The sequence below is a fragment of the Calidris pugnax genome, unplaced genomic scaffold (genome assembly GCF_001431845.1).
Source record: "Calidris pugnax isolate Ruff unplaced genomic scaffold, ASM143184v1 scaffold13, whole genome shotgun sequence".
Taxonomy (NCBI): domain Eukaryota; kingdom Metazoa; phylum Chordata; class Aves; order Charadriiformes; family Scolopacidae; genus Calidris; species Calidris pugnax.
Genome location: NW_015090810.1, coordinates 19,192,698 through 19,205,464, shown reverse-complemented (window position 1 = coordinate 19,205,464; position 12,767 = coordinate 19,192,698). Strand labels below are relative to the sequence as shown.

Below are 12,767 nucleotides of genomic sequence, written 5' to 3'. Positions count from 1 at the left end.
CATGAGAAGCAGTATTTACTGTTAATTATACTGCTTCTTTGGCATTAATGGCATGATTAACTTAGACTTGTTTTTGCGATTTAGGGATGACTAATTTTATGAGGCTGGTGTTTGAAACTCTCTGGTTATAACTGGTATTTTCAGGGTACTTTCAATATGGTAGCAAGTAAGGGCTGTAACAAACTGAGGTCAGTATTTCCTATATAAGTCTTAAATTCTGCTGGACAAACTAGAAACTCCAGGACAGAAAACCAGATGTTACTAGCTCTGTTGATGATTTATAGAAGCTTGGTTGGGCAGGACCTTTTCCCTGCCTGAAGCTCCTGAGGTCAGAAAAACCAACTAAAAATAACCAGTTTCATTACATAGCATCAGACTGTACATATGCCTTCCTGGAGAGAGCGTCTTTTGGGAGGTGCTCGGGGTTCTCAGGTTTCTCTTGATGTTTTGATAATGGCTGTAGCCTTCAGTTTGTTGAAATACAGATGTTTCTGTGCAAAGTTCTTCTTGTTTACTTGTTTAAGTAAATGTTGTCGCTAGATTTTGTGTGTGATTTTTTTTCAGCCAGTTCAATGATTATACATTTTCCGAGGGTTTTTGGCTGCTGTAGTGTATATGTGTGTGTATATATATATATACTATAGTGCATGTATCCTATTTCATGGGTGTGGGGAGTACAAGTTCTGCTGAGGATCTGAGAGCCCAGTGTCTCTGCCCTCATCTTGGTGTCAGGATGTCACCTCTGACCTCCTCTGTGTGCTACCCTCCCTTTTTTCCTCCTCTATCACATGAGGGAGCAGGCTGGTAGCATGGGACTTATGGTTGGCCACATGCTCCTGGGCTGTTACATAGCTCATCTTCTTGTGCCGTACATTCAATATGTTGAATTGAGGAAGGGTAAGACACTGCACTGAGGGAAACCCCGCAGTTCCTTGTGTCATGCTGAGGAAGTGGAAGATGGAGACAACTTCCACCGTGTTGATCATTTGCCTGGTAAATCCATGCCCTGTCTCTTCCACCCGAGTTGCTGATATCCCCGTGTGTGTAGATGCTGTAAGAGAACCATCTACTGACATTTCTGGGCAAGCTGTGCAAGATGCACGTGCCAAGTAGCAGATATGGAGAGGAAGAGAAAGCGGAGACTGAGTGTGTTGGGTTTCATGTTTCTTTAAAAGAAGTAACTTTAAATATTTGTGTAAAGCAAGCCAAGCAAGTAAATGTTACATTGCTCTTAAATCTTTCTATTAGTTAATCTATCAAGAGTTGAAAGCAGCTGTTCCAGATGAGTGGTCACCAACTGATGATGAATGGTTTAACTCACATGGGAAGGCAGTAAAATCTCACACAGCGTAAACATCTGTAAAAGTAACATACAGACTTCTGCTTTTATCTTGTCTCTTCTCTTGGGGAACTTGAGAGAAATAAAATTTGACTAACAATATTCTTTCTTCTTGTTTCTTTGCCTAGGGTATTTATGTAAGGGATGCACCTCTGAAGGACATAAAAGTGTTCAACGCCCGCCGATTCGTAGCTTTTTTTAGTGTGGTAAATGCCACGAAGCGGGACGCTGGCAACTATCGCTGCATGATTCGGACTGAAGGAGGAGTTGGTGTATCAAACTATGCAGAACTGATAGTCAAAGGTATTTCACAATAAAAAATTAACTATTTGCATGCTCAGTGTATGGAATAAGGACCTGCAATTGCTAATTCAGTAAGAATGTCACCCATAACCTGTTAAAGTCGATAAGAGGTTCAACAAATAGACTTTGTTTATATAAATCGGAAGAGTCTGTCCAGCTGTAATGAGAATGACAGAAAAAGCAAGGGCTAGTTAACTAGTTACTTGTTGGTTGCTGTTTTAAATAATTCACCAAAATGCACTGTTTAGAACTATATGTCTTTAAGAGTACATTGGCAAGATATTTGTTTTTAAGGTATGAACAACTATATGTCTTTAAGAGTACATTGGCAAGATATTTGTAATATTTGTAATAATGGCTATTTACCTCCTTTATGGAGATTGTATTCTAAAAATATATTTGCTGCACAATATGAAAGATTTACATTAAAATGAACACATAAAATACACATATTCCAACATATGGAGGGATGCTTTTAAAACAGCAGGAAACACTTAGATGTAAATAGAGTGCATACAGGTATGTCCATCTTTACTATAGAAAACTGCGCTAAAGCAATTTTTTAACATTCATTATGTTTAAAATAATCAAAATTGCATTTTGATGGCTTCTTATTTCTATACTAGTATTCTGGAGGAACAAAATTTTATTTTTGTTCTTTCAGGAATAAAACAGATTCTGGTGCACCTAAGGTGCGGAGCCACGTTACTGTGTTACAAGTTTTCACTTTCTTGTCCATTCTGTGCCTAACAAAGAAGTGAGATGAAGGGCTGAAGGCTCTTTTTCTCTTTCTGAAAACAATTTGATCCCAATTGACCTAAAATTAAATTCCCCCCCAGTGTGGAATGTTCCTCTGGGAATTCAGGAGGACATACATGAATCTATTGTACATCCTCTGATTTTAGAAACAGTATCCTTCATTGGATAGACTTTTTTTCTTTTGAGGATAGCATATGGATTATCACGGATGATATCATTATAGCTGTTCTAATAGAATTAAATAAACTTATAGGCTAAGGAGTAACAGGAGAAAGAATCTAATTTTTGTGTAGTACCTTCTTGTTGCTCTGCTTTCCAAATTCTGCTCTAGGTTTTATCTTTCAAATTAAGGTAAAAATTAACATTTCTTATGACTTAGTCATCTAATTAAAAAATCAGTACCTATTGCAGTATAAGAGCTTGTACAGTTCTGGTTGCAGACAGCAGATTGGATAAGAGGCTTTATTATTAGTTGATCTGGGATTTGCTCTTTTCTTTCTCCTATCTCTTTAATTATTTTGTATATTTATAAACCTATATGGGATTTCTCAGGACTTTTTAAAGATGTGATCCTTTTCCTAAAGGCAGCTTATATGTAGGGCAATAAGCAAGGTGTGGGATAACTGTTACATCTGAAAATGTAGCAATGATCTTGTTTCTGAAGTCAGTATAGAAAGCACATGTATGAGAAGCTAGCAGTAAACGAGGGGTTTGAAGGACAGGAGCCACAGAGGCATAAGTGAAGAATCAGGCCAAGGCATTAAAAAATCAAAGCAAATGTTTTGGGGAAAAAAAGATGAGACAAAGAGAGAAGAACATTAGAATTTACATTAAGAAGACATATAGGAAGGTTAACAGTTAGGCTGTACATAAGGTCGAGTTTTCTGAATTAAATAAAAATTGAGGGAAATACTTAAGAAGAAAATGAGGAGTGAAATAATGAAGAGGTGATATGGTTAGCACAGTGTTTGTGAGATCAGCAGGGATTAGTTGGAGAGGAAGAAAGTTGAGCTACGGGTTAGAGTGGGGAATAAAAGATTAGTAGAAGAACGAACCATTTACCAAAAGTAAGAATGTGGGATTAGTAGGTATGTTTTAGAGAAAATGGAGAGAAGCAGGACAAGATGATGAGGAGGATGTTGCGAATAACCAGTGTATGAAGATAACACGACAAAAGAAATAGTAGTATGAACATTTAAATGAGCTATTTGAATGGACAGATTAAGAAACAAATAAACAATGTGGCATGAGAATATAATTATTAGGCATGGTGAAAAAAAATGAAGTTATTTCAGTCCAAGCAAAGATAGCATAAAAAGGAGTGGCCAAAAATGGAAGTGTTTGGAAGTCAGCAAAGAGAGCAAGAAAGGGTGGAATATGAACCCCAACAGAAATGATGAAGCATGTTTTAGACTTAGCATCAGTGAAAATAAGGAAGAACAGAGACTGTCTGAAGGAGGCAGATGAAGATTTACTGTGTCAGTGACAGGAGATAGAGAAAGCCAAATAAGTTAGATTATTTTCCTCCATTTCTTTGATTTAGGGTGTTTTAATTTATTAGTGCTCCTTTTGCGGTGCAGTAGATGAAATTATGAAGCGTATCATTAAGGCATTTGTGCTTACCCAGATTCTTTCAGAAAATTTGCACTGGGCGCTGTGAACAAGTGTATAGCCTTCGGGTGTAATCCCATTAACTACTTGTAGAGTGGCAAAGTAATTATGGTAATCCCCGTTGCCTGTACTGGAGCTTTTATGAGACCACCTGCAGGTCATTCCTTCTGACCTAAAAAGACCTGTTTTAAACATTGTGCTGTAAAACCTTAGATGACTATACTGAAATAGCAGCATTAGGGGCTAATTAGTAAATATGTTTTCTTATTGATGGCATACAATTAAGAAATTGTATTTCCTAATTATTTTAGCAGCTTTTCTGCAATGTTAGTTATTGGAATTCAGAGATAATGGATTGATTTCGGTGCAGCTATATCTTTTTTTTTAAATCCATTACAGTCAATAAAACATGAAAAAATGTACATTTACCCACATTGCATGTAATGCTTAGTATACTTGGGAATTACTGATGGGTTAATAATAGTATGTGTAGAAACAGCGGTGTAATTACTCCCCACTCTTTGTTGGAAACAATGACTCTAATGCTCTTCTCATTTACGCTGGTGTAACTTAGATGACTTAAGAGGAATTTCCCTGGAATTACACTGCCGGGATGACAGGAGAGTCAAACCTAGTGTTTGTAAGTTAAAGAGAGTCAGTTCTTCCCATTTAAGGTGCTCTCTTTTGTTCTGGTTACTGAAATTGTAACTCAAGTTGCAAATAAGTAAATCCTGCACAGGAGTTGGATTTTTTTCAAAATATCTTTGGTTTTAAGTGGGGACACTTGCACAGTAGAGTGGGTTACAACTCTGTTCATTCTACTTCATTGTAGATATAGTTTCACTAAATAAGAACTTACGCTAAGTAGATTCCAGTTACGTTCTTGTGTAACCTCTTGAAGGTTTGTAGTGCTCTGTGGCATGATGTTGTGTGGCACTGGAGATCAGGTACCAGAACTTTAGAAATCAGCGCAAGGGCCACTAGTGCCAGGTGCTGCAAACCAAACCTGAAATCACACAGGAATAGGAATCAAATCTTGAACATGAGAGATATGAAAGAAATCACCAAATGTTCCTTTTTTTGGTTGTTTTTGTGGGTTTTTTTTCCCTCCTTTTTTTTTTTTAACCTAAGAAGATATGGTTATGGCAAGGTTTAATCTGCATTGGGGGGAGAGAAGCAATTAAAGACCTGTCAGTTAATCCCATGTTATCTTATTAAAGAATTGTAAACATGAATATTGTCTGGTTAATAAGCAAAAAGCCTGTCAGTGAACAATTAGTCTGGCCTTGAACAAGAAGGTAAAAAAAAAGGGTTTTTTGGAAAACTAGTTTGTGTTATCTTATATGCCTTTTAGAGGACAGTGAAATAAAGTATTGATTGTTCTATTTAAATAAATCCTGAAGGGGAGGTTTTCAATTTATCCATTTGTTTGTTCTGATAGGAAAGGCTGAAAAGACAAGTGCCTTGTCATTGTGTGTGCTCAAACTACACAGTATCCTCATCTAGGTTTGTCAGAGTATTGGATTGAAATGTCAGTTTATCTAATGGGAGACATGAAATTGGCCTTGTCAGATCACCCACTTATTGTAAAAAACAGCAGTTCGTATCTAATAGGTGACATAAAAGTAATCAAACATTGAGCAAAAGGAAAGTAGTAGGGTGGAATTGATTAAATGTATTTGGTGAAGTAAATTAGACTTCTACATACAGTCCCTAGGCTGAATTTTTCTAATAGTGGGCAGATCCAACACAGATTAGATTTAAGAGAACAGAATGAGCCTGTCTGAGCAGACATCAGATTATTACAGAGTTCAGACTGCTTATTGAGTTCAAACAAGGTAAACCTAGGTGTCAGAGCGGTTAAAAGGAGTTTTGTTAGGTTTTTAAGCGTGGGTATAGAGAGGTAACCATCTGTAATGCTCTCAACTTCTATGTCTGCATCTTTCCAAATGGAAGGTTTAACACCAGGAAGAGAACCAAAGCTCTCCTGGGCCTCTAGAGCAAAGAATTTATTCAGGAGGGCAAAATAATTTTGACATCAAGACACAGTAATAAAATATTAAAGCTTGCTTATCTGTTGTATTGCTTGTTCTCATACATTAAGTATACACAAGTAATTAACATCTGTCTTCTCTCTGCCAACTAGCCTTTGATGCTGAATCCATCAGTCTGTCGATACCATGGTGGCATCAGGACTTATTTTTATGGTTGCCTGAAAATTCGTGAAGTCCTGCTTTTGGATGCTCATATTTTGGCAAAGTGACTTCAGGCTGATATTTTGTAGTGTGGGTGTGTGCCTCAGCCTGAAGTTTTTGAGAAAACCTCCTGCCCAAGCAGTTGAGATAGTTCGGCCATCTCAGCAAACTTCCATAGGAAAGTGCTGAAGACTCTCGACTTTGAAGCAGGAACTTTTTTTCAGGAGGGTAATAGTTATGTCAAAAATACTGTTTTTCCATTCTTGCAAAAACCTGTTTTCGACTGTACTCGGTTAACAATAATAACTCAGTTAAGCAACAAAATAAAACCCACCAAGACCCTTGTTCTGATACGTACAATAGAGACTTCTCTGAGTTAAACTCTCAAACCCCCCCAGATTCTAGATACGGTGAATGGAATTTAAAGGCAAGTGCTGATCCGAGCTCCTCTGGGACAGACTGGATCCAGTCACAGGAGTTAAAAGCTGTGAGCTTACCATTCCTGGGCTTTTAGTGTACAGCCCTCCACCTCTCCGAGCCCTTGTGTGGTGAAGGTAAAATGCATGATGCGTGGTGTTGGCTAGTGAGGGGTACAAGAGCAAGTAGCTGCACACTCGGAAGAGGTTGTTAGCGTTGGGACTGAGAAGTATGGCAAACTGGGAGGTGTTTTGAAATGAGAGGGCAGGTAGGTGAAAATTGGGACTACATAAACACTAAAAACTAGGGAGAAAGACAACAAAGAGTAGAAGATAAAGTGTGTATGTGTGTACATACATATATACCTATGTAGAGGATGAGGATGAGGGCTGAGACCAGTGGAAAAGGGAACTCTCTGGAGAGGGGAACTGTCTAGTATGGGAGGGGAGAGGAAAAGCAGATGCTAGGGGAAAGCATGGTTGGAAGAACAGCTGCAGACTGGAAGGCAGGGAGAGGACCAGGCACAGAGATTGTAGATACAGCCTGGAGTGACAAAAACCCCAATGCTGAGGTGGGAATTTAGTGGTGGAATGTGGGGATGGTGAGCATAGTGTGAGGAGAAAATGAAGACTCGGCAAAGCTCAGACTGGGAAGGGTAGATGGGTTTAGACCACGTAGGTGAGCAGACCAGGATGGAGCGAGGTCAGTGCAGGCTGAGGCACCAGTCTCAAAAAAGAGAGTTGGTGATGGTGAGCCAAGAATGGGCAAGTCAGGGCAATTGGGTTTGGGAGGAATCATACTGGAGAAAGGGAATAGTTTGTGCCTAGTTAGCAATGAGTGGTGACAGTAATACTATTACTACTACAGGACATAGCAGGGTATTTACTAATGTCCAGCTAATTAGATTGTGTGTATTTATCACTGTGCAGTACAAGGACACTTGTTTTTCTGTAAAGTTTCAAAATGCATATAATATTTTATGATATTTTCAGCAATGACATTCTTAAATGGTGACTTTACAAGTAGTTCTAAGAACATTACAATACTAGCTCAGATCAGGTTTTTATCCTGAACAGTAAATGAATAGTGTAAAATCAGCTCACGTTATGCATCTTACTGTTTAGAGGTGTTGTTTAATTAAATAATTAAATACTTTGGCAGGAATTTTTTAAAGACTTTATTTGAAAAAAATATTGCATGAAGAACTGTGGTGTTTCAAAATCATTGCCGTGTCTTTTGTTAACAGTGGGTGTATTTGTTGCCCTTCATCCACAATCAAAGGCTGAAAAATGGCACTGCTCTCCATTGTTTCCAAAGAGACAGAATCATTTGCATGCTCAAAAGAGGAGCACAATGCTATATATACATGTATTTAAAAAAAAAAAAAAAGTGGGAAATGGAAGGCAAAAGTTCCTAAAGCTGTTTAGTTGATTTAAAGACTATAAAATAACAATGATTTGATTATTTTTATAATAATTAAGATGTTATTAATGTGGAGAGATTGTTGATACCTTATATTTACCACTTCATCTAATCACGAAGCACTGAACAGTATCATGTGGGAATATCGTGGCGTTCTCTTTCTAACAGTTACTATTTAGTTCAAAAAAATTAGCTCACAGGATAAATGATTCTTCCTTGATCCCCCACAAATGTAGCATGGCTTCAGCCTCTCATCTCAAAAGAAAAATCAAAAAATGTTATTGTTACTATTGAAGTAGATTGTTTCATTTTTCAAGTTAGCTGTTCTGAGCCACAGATAAGAAATGTCTATTTTTTTGTGTTCTATAACTCACTTAAATCTCAGTTTTACATTATCTCCGCTGGCATCTCTGTGTGATGTCTTTCCCCTCCTTATTTAAATTTTAAAGGAACTGCAAAGATAAAGATGTTAGGATCTTATAGAAGATGTTTGGAAACTATACCATTATAAGCACAAAGTAGTGTAAATAAAGGAGTTGCCATTTGGAGATGTTTGCAGTTTATATAAAGCACATAAGAATAAATAGTTTAATGCATGTGTGGCTTAATTTGTTTTTATCCTCTGCATAAGAGAACGGCTGCTGCTCATAAAGGCTTTGTATTTTCTCATATTGACTGTAAATGATACATTTATGTAGGTTGACATCACAGCATCTTCCTAAAGCTTTCTGTTGTCTGCAGACCCCTGGCTTTGTTAGGTGGCCACTATTTTCTTTCTATAAGGGATTGCAGCTGTCACCATTTGTCACAGAATTCAAGAAGAGGTCAGCAGTCTGTCCAAAGTCTGAAAAGCATTAAATTAGAAATTATGAATAAACTTACCTTTTTTTTTTTTTTTTTTTTTGAGTTAACATACTATTTTAAAAGCCTATCTTTAATGGGCTTCACAGCAGTGAATAGCTCTGTTTAATTCTGTTTCAAGAGAGATCTACAGGGAAGAACTCTTCTTTAAGCTAAACCATCATACTAAATAGCCACTGCTACAAAGTTGTTTCTGCAATCAGTTGAAATTCCTTCCTTGAACGTACGCAGCTGTAAAATCATAGGTCTATAGCACCATTTTCATAAAGGTATTAATAAAAAATAATTTGCATAGTATTTATTTGAGACTACCCCAGTGGCCACCAGTAAAACTGCTTTCAGTGAAAGATGCTGCTGCAGTCTGGTACTTACCTGATTAAGTGATTCAAACTCCTCAGTATCCTAAAAAAAGTAAACCATTCTGCCTAAAGGAGGAAGAAATGAATAAATCACAAGAACAACTTTCATACCTTAGTCATGAAATCAGCTCATTATATTTGGTAGTTCATCGTTTGTATTAAAGTGTCTGCTTAACTCCAGGTCTCATGTTTTTAAACAGCCACTTAATAATGAGCATCGTATTTGTAATGAAAGGTTCGTTTTATGTAACCTCGATCTCCGGTAAAAAAGACTACTTTTAGTATTAAACTACGTTACCAGTACTAAACTGCAGTATATGCAGGCTTTGCTGAAATCATGCAGCTTGCATTAACCTTTTGCACTTTGGTCACAAAGGAATGAAAAATACGCCCCGAGGGATAAAAAGACAATAAAATACTGTCTATTTCAAGTACTTGTAATACTTGCAATGAATTGGTATAACCACTAACCTTAGTGACCTAACTCCTGAGTTCGCATTTTGAATGGCACTTCAACAGCCTTTGGTAGCATTTGAAACTTGAAAGTAATTAACTGTTCTTTCAGCATGGCTAAGTAAATGCCTTAGGATGCTCTATAAAAGTTCCATTTCATGTCTTGGTTCACAAACCAGCCTAATGATTTAAATTGATGCTAAATCATTTTGAGTCAAGTCAGAACTGTTTCCAGGCATACTATCGCTGTATGAAGCCGTAGTTTATATACTTCAGGAACAATAATTTCAATAAAACTGCAGTATGTGTCTAACCGAAAGATGACATCAGTTTGCCATATATTGCTGCTGACACGTAACGGTGCTTTTTCTAGTGATTTGAAAATGTAAACAATGTTCTTTTCTTTATGTACTGGAATCTACTAAAATATATGTAGCTATTTTTATGTCTATTGCAATTAGTAATAATTAGTAGACATCTTTGGAGACATTCTGGTTTGTTGTCCACTGTATCACATTCTTTGTGATAGCAATCAGTTTTTTTAACATGAAAATATATAATGCTGATGCCTCTTTGCTGTTTTGTGATGTCATATTTCAGCAATTACTAACAGATTGCACAGTTTGAAGGTTATGTACAAGTGTACAGTGCTAATGAGGAACACTGTCTGAGGCATAGCTAATCTTCAATGTACTTAGTGCTCTGGAAGTTCACTACTCTTTCTCTAAATGAAAAAGGTAGCATAATGTTGGATAATTGCCTGTTTGTTAAAATGGCAATTCTGCTATTTCTCAGGAAATATTAATACTTATTTTCAGAGTTCCTTTCTCCCTTGTGCTTCATTCTTTTATGTTCTTTGCTTTAACTCTGACTTTGAAGTTCTCGAGAGAATGGTGAAATATATAAATTCAGCTTCTTTTCTGTTTGCCTACCTATATCTCAACACGTTGAAAAATGGTTAGCAGAAGAGGATAATTCTGAACCTACAGCTTAGGGAAGACAGATGTTTGATGTTCATTACATATTCTGTGTAGCCTTAAGAAGGTGGCAGTGTTTGCTGATAGATATGTTAAGAATATTGGATCAAACAGTGCCTTATTACAGTGGCCTGGTTTCATTCTATGTGAATATATTTAACCAACGGGAAGGTGAATTTTATGCAAATGTGATGCAGGAAACAGCAGAGTAATTTCCTGATTAATCAATAGGAAAAAAATTAATTTGTTATTTACCTTTAAAAAGGGACAATGGCTGCAATTTTTTTTTTTTTTGCAGTCTAATTTAAAATGAGATGTCCATCACATAATAAAGAAAAGTTGTTTAAAAATTTTTCTCATTTTTAAAACCTTTAGAATGCAAACTGTGAAGAGATCACACACATACTTGCTCTGTGAGACAAAGTACTCCTTCTGCATGGTAGTTAGAGAAAATAAACCATTATGTGAAATAGTCAGAGTTACACTAAAGACTCAGGAATTCCCCCAGCTCTCAGTTAGAAACTCTTTCCTTTAACCAGGATATAGGACTTGAAAAAGAATACTGTTACATGGAAGTCTGAAAATCTGAAGGCTGAGTAGTACAGTCCATGAGAAATAATGAATAAAAAAATCATGTTGTTTTCATGCAGAAATCACTGTTCTGCATGTCTAAAAATATGTCTAAGAATAGACTACAATATCAATTTTAGGTTTAAAATGTTAGTTTTGAGTGAGACTTATATTTACATCCAATAACAACTGTATTTTGATAGAAAACCTGAGGTTATCTTTCTTTTTAAATTGGAAGTTTAAAGTTGCCATGTAATGTCTAGTGAATAGGACTGCACTTGCATCCAGTTTGAAGTTACATGGTATGAAACAAAAGCTTCACGTTAAAATCTCCAAGTGCATAAGCAAAAGTTTGCATATTACAGTTTATTGGAAATAAGTTAATCTGTAGTGGTGATTTGTTTATATCTATATTTTCATGCAATCTTCAACTTTAATGCTGTACAAACTCCATTGTTTATTTGAATGTTTTAGAAGCGGAAGAAATGCCAGAATAATGATTGCTGCTTTTGTAACTTATTGTGCTGCAGAGCCACCAGTTCCCATTGCTCCACCCCAGCTGTCCTCAGTTGGTGCGACTTACCTGTGGATACAGTTGAATGCCAATTCCATCAATGGGGATGGACCCATTATTCAAAGGGAAGTTGAGTATCGAACTTCAAGTGGAAGCTGGTATGACATACAGCCTGTGGACTCCACAAGCTATAAGATTGGGCACCTGGATCCTGACACAGAATATGAAATCAGTGTATTACTCACAAGACCAGGTGAAGGAGGAACTGGATCTCCTGGCCCAGCTCTCAAAACGAGGACAAAATGTGCTGGTGAGTATTCAAAAGTAATTGGAAAATTGTAAGCATCTTTCTAGGGTTGAAAACATAAGTTATTTCTCTAGCAGTTTTGACTGTCTACTTTAAGACAGCAGGCTACAGGAATTAAGACTGAATAAGCTATTAGCATTTGCCAGCTACAGTGACCTTGAAACCAGCCTTCAGTGAGATGAAGTCATACCTGTGCATGCCTTGACGTGGTCAGTGTAGAATGCTGTATAAATAAAATTTTTTACTATCAGGTATGCACTAAGCTCTCCATTTCATTACACCCCTTTCTTGCTGGTGTATGTTTGGGTGTTAGGTGAGTTCATCCCTTTTTTATTTCTTATTGTTATTTCTGGCTTTTTTTTGGCTGGTATCCAAGCTGGATAATAACTTTGTTTTGGATAAAGTTTCTTTTTTGCTTTTTTCAATCTCAAGTGTATCAAACTGGTAGATAAAGCGGAAAGAGATCCTGTGTACCAGCAAAAGTATGCACTGTTAAGTCTCAATTAGCAGATGGGATTTAGCAAAGGACTGCTTTCTTAGTGACTGATAGCATGTCTTTTCATTAAATGAGGTAGTGTGATTTCTGGTGCTGTGTGGTAGTCTTGGGTTCTGTTTTGGGTGTTATAATTAATAGTGCTGACCTCTGACTGTAAAAAGATACAAAGTAGACCTATTATACA

At 36.8% G+C, this 12,767-nt stretch overlaps 1 protein-coding gene across 6 annotated transcripts in view; it reads left to right on the top strand.

Moving 5' to 3' along the window:
* The window catches only part of PTPRM (protein tyrosine phosphatase, receptor type, M), a 360,339-nt gene that overhangs the window by 70,597 nt on the left and 276,975 nt on the right, over positions 1–12,767 (top strand). For all 6 annotated transcript variants that reach the window (XM_014938720.1, XM_014938716.1, XM_014938719.1 and 3 more), the window contains exons 5-6: positions 1,468–1,642; positions 11,797–12,090. In XM_014938720.1, coding sequence (XP_014794206.1) covers positions 1,468–1,642; positions 11,797–12,090 — 469 coding nt within the window. The remainder of the gene's footprint in view (positions 1–1,467; positions 1,643–11,796; positions 12,091–12,767) is intronic.